Raw genomic sequence first — 11,957 nt, 5'->3', positions numbered from 1 at the left:
CTGGCTGGCAGAGGACGCTGCAGCGGGAGTTCTGACTGGTTGGCAGAGGACACTGCAGGGGGAGTTCTGACTGGCTGGCAGAGGACGCTGCAGGGGGAGTTCTGACTGGTTGGCAGAGGACGCTGCAGGGGGAGTTCTGACTGGCTGGCAGAGGACACTGCAGCGGGAGTTCTGACTGGTTGGCAGAGGACGCTGCAGGGGGAGTTCTGACTGGTTGGCAGAGGACGATACAGGGGGAGTTCTGACTGGCTGGCAGAGGACGCTGCAGGGGGAGTTCTGACTGGTTGGCAGAGGACGATACAGGGGGAGTTCTGACTGGCTGGCAGAGGACGCTGCAGGGGGAGTTCTGACTGGTTGGCAGAGGACGATACAGGGGGAGTTCTGACTGGCTGGCAGAGGACGCTGCAGGGGGAGTTCTGACTTGCTGGCAGAGGACGCTGCAGTCGGAGTTCTGACTGGCTGGCAGAGGAGGCTGCAGGGGGAGTTCTGACTGGCTGGCAGAGGATGCTGCAGGGGGAGTTCTGATTAGCTGGCAGAGGACGCTGCAGGGGGAGTTCTGACTGGCTGGCAGAGGACGCTGCAGGGGGAGTTCTGACTGGCTGGCAGAGGACGCTGCAGGGGGAGTTCTGACTGGCTGGCAGAGGACGCTGCAGGGGGAGTTCTGATTGGCTGGCAGAGGACGCTGCAGGGGGAGTTCTGATTGGCTGGCAGAGGACGCTGCAGGGGGAGTTCTGATTGGCTGGCAGAGGACGCTGCAGGGGGAGTTCTGATTGGCTGGCAGAGGACGCTGCAGGGGGAGTTGCATGCTGATTGGTCTGCTGCTCTTCATGCGTCTTCGACATCATTGTCACCTCTTTTTTTCTCTTTCCGCACCGCGTTTTCACAAGTGGGGTCACAGGGGAGCGGGAGCCAATCACAGCAGTCATTGGGCGAGAGGCGGGGTCACATCCTGGACTCACAGAGAGTCTCCAGGTAACCTAACAGAGAGGCTCCTGACAGACAGGGATTCAAACCAGCAACCTCCTCCTGCATGTGCATTTATTTTAATAACCTGATTTCAGATTTTTCAGTATAACACACAGACACACACACACCTACACACACACACACACACACACACACCTACACCTACACACACACACACACACACCTACACACACACACACACACAGACACACACACACACACAGAGGAGGCGGCAGACTCACAGAGTTGATGATGCCCTTGAGAGCGTGGAAGCCATCTTTGACAGGAAACACTTGGTCCTTGGTGTCGGCGATCTCCGTGAGCTGTGGGTGTGACGGACAGTTTGAGTACAGACACATCACGCTGCTTCTCTCCATTCTGATTCGCTGTGAGGAGTCTCCTCTTTCTGTCTCTCACGGACACGGGGAGACGCAGCGGATGGCGTGACTGTAAGAGCTGAGAACCAATCAGGGAGTGAGGACACGTGGTGTATCCCTTTAAGGCGAGGACACAGGTAACAGCTCACACGTGTTTACCTTTCCTGTGGCGTGTGCAGCTTTAAGAGGTAAACGTTGGCGTGTACGTTGGCGTGAGACGAGGTGTGTTCACATTCTTACCTGCTGCTCGTCAAAGTCTTTGACTCCCACACAATAAACACGGGCGCCGTATCTCCTCGCCTCCTCAGCCTGCACACACAAACACAGCACGCCATCGACTCACATCCAAAGACAAACACACACGTTGGTCTCTGGGAGAGTCAGAAAACAGAGACCGCTGAAGCTCACCTGGGTTTTGGTGAGCTCCAGGGGGAAAACCTCCAGCTTGCCGTCCGTCAGAGCCAGAATGATGCTGGACGACTTGAGCCCCTGAGCCTTGATCTGAGTGGACGCCTGCACACACCAATCGATGACAAGATCAACAAACAAACAAACAAACAAACACGGGGTCAGAGGTCGGCGTGTTGGACAGAAACCTCCTGACCGCTTTGATTCCTTCGTGCATGAACGTTTCTCCAGCTGGTTTCACAGCCTGCAGCCTCTTCAGACCTTCTGATATCTCCCACCTGCAACACACACACACACACAGTCAGTCACAGTGTTACACACAGTCAGTCACAGTGTTACACACACACACACACACACACACACACACACACACACACACAGAGTCAGTCACAGTGTTACACACACAGTCAGTCAGTGTTACACACACAGTCAGTCACAGTGTTACACACACACACACACAGTCAGTCACAGTGTTACACACACACACACACACACACACACACACACACACACACACACAGTCAGTCACAGTGTTACACACAGTCAGTCACAGTGTTACACACACACACACACAGTCAGTCACAGTGTTACACACACACACACACACACACAGTCAGTCACAGTGTTACACACACACACACAGTCAGTCACAGTGTTACACACACAGTCAGTCACAGTGTTACACACACACACACACACATACAGTCAGTAACAGTGTTACACACAGTCAGTCACAGTGTTACACACAGTCAGTCACAGTGTTACACACAGTCAGTCACAGTGTTACACACACACACACACAGTCAGTCACAGTGTTACACACACACACACACACACACAGTCAGTCACAGTGTTACACACACACACACAGTCAGTCACAGTGTTACACACACAGTCAGTCACAGTGTTACACACACACACACACACACAGTCAGTAACAGTGTTACACACAGTCAGTCACAGTGTTACACACAGTCAGTCACAGTGTTACACACACAGTCAGTAACAGTGTTACACACAGTCAGTCACAGTGTTACACACAGTCAGTAACAGTGTTACACACAGTCAGTCACAGTGTTACACACAGTCAGTCACAGTGTTACACACACAGTCAGTAACAGTGTTACACACACAGTCAGTAACAGTGTTACACACAGTCAGTCACAGTGTTACACACAGTCAGTAACAGTGTTACACACAGTCAGTCACAGTGTTACACACATACAGTCAGTAACAGTGTTACACACATACAGTCAGTAACAGTGTTACACACAGTCAGTCACAGTGTTACACACATACAGTCAGTAACAGTGTTACACACAGTCAGTCACAGTGTTACACACAGTCAGTAACAGTGTTACACACAGTCAGTCACAGTGTTACACACAGTCAGTCACAGTGTTACACACAGTCAGTAACAGTGTTACACACATACAGTCAGTAACAGTGTTACACACATACAGTCAGTCACAGTGTTACACACATACAGTCAGTAACAGTGTTACACACATACAGTCAGTAACAGTGTTACACACATACAGTCAGTAACAGTGTTACACACATACAGTCAGTCACAGAGTTACACACAGTCAGTAACAGTGTTACACACATACAGTCAGTCACAGTGTTACACACATACAGTCAGTAACAGTGTTACACACAGTCAGTCACAGTGTTACACACAGTCAGTCACAGTGTTACACACAGTCAGTCACAGTGTTACACACACAGTCAGTAACAGTGTTACACACAGTCAGTCACAGTGTTACACACATACAGTCAGTAACAGTGTTACACACAGTCAGTCACAGTGTTACACACAGTCAGTAACAGTGTTACACACAGTCAGTCACAGTGTTACACACAGTCAGTCACAGTGTTACACACAGTCAGTCACAGTGTTACACACAGTCAGTAACAGTGTTACACACAGTCAGTCACAGTGTTACACACAGTCAGTCACAGTGTTACACACAGTCAGTCACAGTGTTACACACAGTCAGTAACAGTGTTACACACAGTCAGTAACAGTGTTACACACATACAGTCAGTAACAGTGTTACACACATACAGTCAGTCACAGTGTTACACACATACAGTCAGTAACAGTGTTACACACATACAGTCAGTAACAGTGTTACACACATACAGTCAGTAACAGTGTTACACACATACAGTCAGTCACAGAGTTACACACAGTCAGTAACAGTGTTACACACATACAGTCAGTCACAGTGTTACACACATACAGTCAGTAACAGTGTTACACACAGTCAGTCACAGTGTTACACACAGTCAGTCACAGTGTTACACACAGTCAGTCACAGTGTTACACACACAGTCAGTAACAGTGTTACACACACATACAGTCAGTAACAGTGTTACACACAGTCAGTCACAGTGTTACACACAGTCAGTCACAGTGTTACACACAGTCAGTCACAGTGTTACACACAGTCAGTAACAGTGTTACACATACAGTCAGTCACAGTGTTACACATACAGTCAGTCACAGTGTTACACATACAGTCAGTCACAGTGTTACACATACAGTCAGTCACAGTGTTACACATACAGTCAGTCACAGTGTTACACATACAGTCAGTAACAGTGTTACACACAGTCAGTAACAGTGTTACACACACAGTCAGTCACAGTGTTACACACAGTCAGTCACAGTGTTACACACAGTCAGTCACAGTGTTACACACAGTCAGTCACAGTGTTACACACAGTCAGTAACAGTGTTACACATACAGTCAGTCACAGTGTTACACATACAGTCAGTCACAGTGTTACACATACAGTCAGTAACAGTGTTACACATACAGTCAGTCACAGTGTTACACATACAGTCAGTCACAGTGTTACACATACAGTCAGTAACAGTGTTACACACAGTCAGTAACAGTGTTACACACACAGTCAGTCACAGTGTTACACACAGTCAGTCACAGTGTTACACACACAGTCAGTCAGTGTTACACACACAGTCAGTCACAGTGTTACACACACACACAGTCAGTCACAGTGTTACACAAACAGTCGGTAACAGTGTTACACATACAGTCAGTCACAGTGTTACACACACAGTCAGTAACAGTGTTACACACACAGTCAGTCAGTGTTACACACACAGTCAGTAACAGTGTTACACACACACACACACTGTCAGTCACAGTGTTACACACACTGTCAGTCACAGTGTTACACACAGTCAGTCACAGTGTTACACACACACACACACACACACACACACACAGTCAGTCACAGTGTTACACACACTGTCAGTCACAGTGTTACACAAACAGTCAGTCACAGTGTTACACACAGTCAGTCACAGTGTTACACACAGTCAGTCACAGTGTTACACACAGTCAGTCACAGTGTTACACACAGTCAGTCACAGTGTTACACAAACAGTCAGTCACAGTGTTACACACACACACACACACAGTCAGTCACAGTGTTACACATACACACAAACAGTCAGTCACAGTGTTACACACACACACACACACACAGTCAGTCACAGTGTTACACATACACACACACAGTCAGTCACAGTGTTACACACACACACACACACAGTCATGTGTTGATCATGTGACTCTGTGTGTTGATCATGTGACTCTGTGTGTTGATCATGTGACTCCATGTGTTGATCATGTGACTCCATGTGTTGATCATGTGACTCTGTGTTGATCATGTGACTCTGTGTGTTGATCATGTGACTCTGTGTGTTGATCATGTGACTCTGTGTGTTGATCATGTGACTCCATGTGTTGATCATGTGACTCCATGTGTTGATCATGTGACTCCATGTGTTGATCATGTGACTCTGTGTTGATCATGTGACTCTGTGTGTTGATCATGTGACTCTGTGTGTTGATCATGTGACTCTGTGTGTTGATCATGTGACTCCATGTGTTGATCATGTGACTCTGTGTGTTGATCATGTGACTCCATGTGTTGATCATGTGACTCCATGTGTTGATCATGTGACTCCGTGTGTTGATCATGTGACTCGTGTGGTTACCTGTCTCCGGTCAGCGGCAGCAGGACGGTGGCTTTAGATGAGAAGATGATGAAGGACACTCTCATCCTGGGGCTGAAGAAGAACACACAGACATGACATCATCCTTCAGCTTCTTCCTTCAAAATAAAATACACATCCTGCAGCTTCTTCCTTCACAATAAAATACACATTCAGCAGCTTCTTCCTTCACAATAAAATACACATTCAGCAGCTTCTTCCTTCAAAATAAAATTCAGACTATGTGGACATGGAGGTGGTCTGCTTCCTGTTTGGCAGTAGCTTGTGCTAGCTTACGTTTCAACACCTGGTGGACGTTGTTGTTTGAGCAGATCTGCAGACAAACGTTCAAAAAGATCCCAAACAGGAAGTAGTGAATCCTCCGTTAGACGCTGAGCGCTCGTCTGTCCTCCCACAGGGCGAGTTACAGCTCTCTCTCTCTCTCAGAGATCTGAAGCCGTGGCAGCATAAGGAGAGGTGCTGATATTTCTCACCCACATGACACACTCGCCGTCCTCCCCCACAAACACGCCGCCATCTTTACAGCCACACGGGCCGAGCTGGCGGGGAGCAGCCGTATACATCCACATCCTGTCTGCAGTCATATGTGGACTAAAAAGTCACGGAAAAACTCGGAGAAGAGCTCGCCACGCTCAAGTCGGAGAGGAGAAAACGTGGGCGTGCAGACTTCAAGTGGAGACATGGGCGCTTTGACGCCCGGAAAACAGGCGACCACGCTGTTTGAATGGAAGTTCAATTCAAACGACTCAAGACAGGAAGCTGAGCACGCCACGCGTCACGCCACTCGTCACGCCGCTCGTCACGTGTTCATCATGACATCGTATCCGCTTTGTGCGTTGGGTGCGTTGGCTCAGACGGCGGAGAAAAAGCTGCAGGAGACCCTAAAATGGCGAGTTTGTGATGTCATTGATTGTCATTCAGGAAGGACCGGCGTGTGCTCGCACGCTTGTTTGTGAAGAGGGGCGGAGCTTTGGGCGAGGAGCTGCGGCTCTATGGCGAGCGCTTCGCCAACACGCCGCACGATTCTGCTGCTGTTTGAAGCACAGCCGGTACGCTAACGCCGACGTGAAGCAGAGACGCCGTGAGCGTCTTCCCTCCTATTGGACACGCCCACGTGAAGCAGAGACGCCGTGAGCGTCTTCCCTCCTATTGGACACGCCCACGTGAACCAGAGACGCCGTGAGCGTCTTCCCTCCTATTGGACACGCCCACGTGAACCAGAGACGCCGTGAGCGTCTTCCCTCCTATTGGACACGCCCACGTGAAGCAGAGACGCCGTGAGCGTCTTCCCTCCTATTGGACACGCCCACGTGAACCAGAGACGCCGTGAGCGTCTTCCCTCCTATTGGACACGCCCACGTGAACCAGAGACGCCGTGAGCGTCTTCCCTCCTATTGGACACGCCCACGTGAAGCAGAGACGCCGTGAGCGTCTTCCCTCCTATTGGACACGCCCACGTGAACCAGAGACGCCGTGAGCGTCTTCCCTCCTATTGGACACGCCCACGTGAACCAGAGACGCCGTGAGCGTCTTCCCTCCTATTGGACACGCCCACGTGAAGCAGAGACGCCGTGAGCGTCTTCCCTCCTATTGGACACGCCCACGTGAACCAGAGACGCCGTGAGCGTCTTCCCTCCTATTGGACACGCCCACGTGAACCAGAGACGCCGTGAGCGTCTTCCCTCCTATTGGACACGCCCACGTGCAGTCACAGAGCGCCGCACTCCAGTCAGACATGTTAAAGTACTGCGCGGCGTGCACGGACGGCGAGCTCGCCTCATGACTGCCTTTCTTTGCTGATGACATCATCAGGCCCCTCCCCCCCAGGTGTGCGTTTGGAGCAGAAGCGCCGCAGACTTCAGGAAGTCGTCTGATTCCTCCCGATGTCGACTTGGAGCTAAACTCCGTCACAAAGTGTTCCTTCTTCTCGTGCACGCGTGCAAAGTGTCGCCGTGCGCTCCTCGCCGTTCAGCGCTCCTCGTAAAGACGGCAGAGAGAGACGCAGAGATGCCAGGGACATATCCGCGGGGGGGGAGGGGCTTCTGTCCACATGGCGGAACAGAAGAGCTCTTGGTGAGCGAGCATTGTTTAGCAGATTGTCGTCGGCTCCTTCCAGCGTTCTCGCTCTTACTGTACATTGTCCGTGCTGGGAGGGGGAGACGTGTGGAGCCGGAACCCCCCCCCCCCCCACACACACACACACACACACACACACACACACACACACACACACACACCCCCCGGTGCAAATGGCCGTTCTCACAGCCCAGAAGACTGCTCCTCTCTGCCACCCACTCCCACCTGGTGCCTTTGCTATTTTCTTGCCTCGCAGCCTCTCGATGCTGGCTGGGTCGCCGCCGTCTGTCCCTCGCTGGCAGGAAGCGTTTGACTCAAACGTTATGCAAGCTCAACGTTCAAGACGCTTTTTAATGAAATATGTGCAAAAAAAATACATGAGGATGTGCTGGATTTTACAGTTTGATCATTTGTAAAAACAGGTGTGAAGAGTCTGAGCAACATGCAGGCTGGAGCTGATGTCACGCGAGCTGTGGACCAATGAGGCGAGCGCCTTCCAAACAGCAGGTCATTTATCTGAAGCTTCATCTGGAGGCTTCAGCAGGTCCAAACAACGCTTCCTTTATCGACCGCCTCCTAGACTGGGCTCCATGTCGCCGTGGTCCTCACGCCGCGCACGCCGCGCACGCCGCGCACGCCGCGCACGCCGCGCACGCCGCAGGAAGTGTCCTTTCATAAGAGGAGAAAACTTTCACTTTGTTTACTCACCTCACAAATCTGTCCGTCAGGTTCTTCACAAAGGAGTAGATCTCGAACCAGTCGTTGGAGACGCTCCCCGACCTGAGAGGAGGGGAGGAGAGCGGGTCAGCAGAGTGTGTGTGTGTGTGTGTGTGTGTGTGTGTGTGTGTGTGTGTGTGTGTGAACAGACACTTCTTCTTCTGTGGTGTCTGAACACGCAGACGTGGAAACATGGGAGGCTTGGAGTGGACCAGGTCCTCCAGGGACCCCCAGACTCTAAAGGGACCTGCCTGGGGGGGGGGGGGGGGGGGGGGGCTCTGTGGACTGTGGATCGCAGCGTGACGTCTTCTTCTTTACCGCTATATTAAAAAGACGAGACAACACGACGCGCCCGCACGGCGTGCAGGAAACGCTGGATGGATTCACGTCCTTCACAGAAAGATGGCTGCTTTGTAAAGCTGACCATCGATGCCCCCCCCCCCCCCCCCCCAGAGTGAGAAACACTTGTGCACATGAACAAACTCTCTGCCCGACTTTATCTGGAGCCATCACGCTCGCCATCCTGTCATTTAGTGATTATGAGGAGGGCGTGGCGCCTTGGAAAATGGGTCAGGGGAGCAGAGAGGGAGGACAGGATGAGAGCTGTAAACTCCCCAGAATGCACTGCAGCTCTGCCAGCATGACGCTGCTGCTGAGCTGTGTGTGTGTGTGTGTGTGTGTGTGTGTGTGTGTGTGTGTGTGTGTGAAGAACTCGGAGAAACAGGAACATTAACTCACCGTGATGTCATCCTCTGCTCAACATCTACTAAAAGTTTTTAAACTCAACATCAGCCAACGCTCAGCCCCCCCCCCCCCCCCCCCCCCCCCCCCCTGTGACAGGGATGGCCTGTCACGGGGGGGGGGACATTGCATCAGGTGGTTCCTCTCTGTGGAGGAAGTGTGCACACACTGTGAGCCCACGACAAACAGGAACACACCGTTTAGAGCAAGACCGGAAGTGACCCAGGTCACAGAAACCTGTCCCACCTGTAACCGCGTGCAGCCTCACATCCTGTCCCAGGAAAGAACTACACATTTCAAAATAAAAGCCCCTCTTTGTCCTGCTCTTCACACACACACACACACACTTTCTTACTTGTCTAAGACGAAGTAGAGGTCGTAGGCTCCGTGACAGGAAGCTTCTTCTGCCCAGCAGCACGACGCCAACATCCCGAGCAGGAGCACCGCGACCACCGCCGAGCTCCAGCGACCCCTCCCCGGGGAGAGCTCCCCCTCCGCGGGGAACAACCGGGACAACACCCCGTCCGACATGTCCAGCGTTAATCCGTCCCAACAAGTCCCGAGTCTACAGGCAGCAAGAGATCCGCTTCACGCAGCGTCACAGCTGATGCACATCTGTCAGAGAGAGCGCAGCTGCATGTCCAAGAGAGGAAATCACCGCGTGACGTCACCAGCCCGAACCTTTCTTCATGTTCATGAATCACTGCTCGGTCACTCACGCATCCTCAACAACACACTCTGAAGTTCTCCTGTCTCTGAACTTCAGGCTGAAAAAGTTGATGGTGCCTTCAGGTGCTCAGAGGAAGCTCGTACATTTGAGTGCTGCAGGCCAGACTTTGATGAAAACGTCGTTCAGTTAAAGTCACTTCAACATCTCGTGTCTGAGTCTGAGAGTTACTTTCATGAGAGTTTCATCTTGAATCAACTTTATTAATAACGATCTGTTCCTACATGACACATGCAGCCCAAAGATCTGCACACAGGAAATGACATCAGAAACAAACTACAAATAAACAGTTGATCAAAGAATGACGTGTTGAGTCTAAGAAACATTTCCCTCAAACACGCTTCGAGCACTATAGATCTGCTTTTTATGGAAACTTCCAGAACAAGCTGCGTCTCGTGTTTCCGACGATCTCCAACACTTGAAAGCCTCTTCTCTGTTCTCCAGTGCGCACGCGCGAGTGTGAAGCAGCTGTTGCTGCTTGCAGAGGTGGAGGTCTCAGCGCACACACCCAACAACATCTGCTGGAGTCTGAGCACACGTGTGCTTTAAGGAGCTTTAATGAATGACGGAGCCTCCACCTCGTCTTCTCTTACTGTCCTGAAGGAGCGCCCCCTGCTGGTGCATTTCACAAACTGGGCCTTTAAATAAAATCATTTTAAAAATCAGGACATTTTCTTGTAATTTGTAACTTTTTTTTGCCTTTCCAGAAACGTTTCTCGATGTTGACCGATGTGTCCATCGAAGACGTTTTGGAGGACATGAAAGCTGCACGCGTCCAGGAATATTCGTCTGGACCTCGTCACACGCCGGGCGAACACGTGGCGAGCACAGAAGGCCTGATAGACACTTCAGTGGAGACGCAGAAACAGGAAACAGAATTTGAGTGCTGGCAGGAAGAGGCTGCAGATGTGAAGTCATGTGACTCTCTCTGTTCTTCTTCTCTCCTCCACGTTTTGTTTCTTTGTTGGTTTTGATAAGTCGGGTGAAGACGCCACACGCTGCGTGCTGACCCTCACTCTCTCCTCAGCTGTCTTACCTCCCAGAGGACGCCCCCCCCCCCCCCTTCTCTCTGACAGCCAGCTGATGACGTGGATGGTCGTCCACGTTAGTTTGTCTTCCTTCGTGACGTTGGGTGACCACGTGAGTTTCGATGAGAGCAGCGTCCGGCTGATCGTCTCCGGCGTGCGTTCACGGCGCGTTCCTTTAAACTAACGAACGTCGGAAAAGATGACGACGGTTCACGAGTTCACGCGTCCTGAAGTCTGAGAACTCCCTGAGCTCAAATAAAGCGTCGCTTGTCCCACGTTGTTCCAGCTGGTTCGTGGACTCAGCAGCTCCGACGTGGGACATGGCGATGGACGGATTAATAACGCTCTCACGTGAAGTCTCTTCTGGAAACACGTTCCGGTTTGAAGGTAGCTTCCATGTTAAATATGAACAAAGAAACTCTGGAGTCAAAACCTTCCCTTTAGTTTTCCGTGGTGACACAGAGCGAGTCCTTTAAGCAGCGTGACAGATATATGTGTGTGTGCACACGGGAGCGGGGGGATTGTTTTTGTTTGACATTCAATTAAAGGAGCCTTTTGTGCTCCGAGCTGCAGGTGTCTGCACGCTCAGCCCGCACGCCTCATTGTGTGTTTAAATCCCCGAACCTGGCAGCCTGCGAGCGTCTCTCTGCTCGTTCATCTGAACCTCCAAACCTGGCAGAGCAGCAGCGAGCCTTCCTCCGACTCACACGTCCCTGAATGCAACACGAACATGTGGCCCAGCGTGGATCCAAGAGCCGCAGTCTTCACGGAGGACGCTGCAAATGTTGACTCAGGATGAGGAAGCATGCTTCCTAACTCCTGACAAACGTCCCTGCAGGATACACCTACCTGCTCAGGTG

General features: G+C 51.3%; 1 protein-coding gene across 2 annotated transcripts in view; it reads right to left on the bottom strand.

Moving 5' to 3' along the window:
- Nucleotides 1–10,040, bottom strand: part of LOC306819203 (anthrax toxin receptor 2-like) — a gene marked incomplete at its 3' end in the record, with an annotated part of 15,094 nt that extends 5,054 nt beyond the window's left edge. Inside the window, exons 1-7 of one of the 2 annotated variants that reach the window (XM_079372975.1) lie at nucleotides 9,698–10,040; nucleotides 8,593–8,664; nucleotides 5,791–5,862; nucleotides 1,948–2,029; nucleotides 1,752–1,856; nucleotides 1,584–1,652; nucleotides 1,209–1,289 (exon numbers count right to left, since the gene is read on the bottom strand). In XM_079372975.1, coding sequence (XP_079229101.1) covers nucleotides 1,209–1,289; nucleotides 1,584–1,652; nucleotides 1,752–1,856; nucleotides 1,948–2,029; nucleotides 5,791–5,862; nucleotides 8,593–8,664; nucleotides 9,698–9,873 — 657 coding nt within the window. In that variant the 5' untranslated portion in view covers nucleotides 9,874–10,040. Of the gene's footprint in view, nucleotides 1–1,208; nucleotides 1,290–1,583; nucleotides 1,653–1,751; nucleotides 1,857–1,947; nucleotides 2,030–5,790; nucleotides 5,863–8,592; nucleotides 8,665–9,339; nucleotides 9,432–9,697 lie in introns of those variants that run through there. The other variant, XM_079372976.1, reaches the window with a different exon arrangement.
- Between the last annotated feature and the right edge of the window lie 1,917 nt (nucleotides 10,041–11,957).

The sequence above is a fragment of the Symphodus melops genome, assembly GCF_947650265.1.
Source record: "Symphodus melops genome assembly, contig: scaffold_267, whole genome shotgun sequence".
Classification (NCBI taxonomy): Eukaryota; Metazoa; Chordata; class Actinopteri; order Labriformes; family Labridae; genus Symphodus; species Symphodus melops.
Note: the sequence above shows the minus strand (reverse complement) of the source record. Positions and strands in the feature narration are given on the sequence as shown.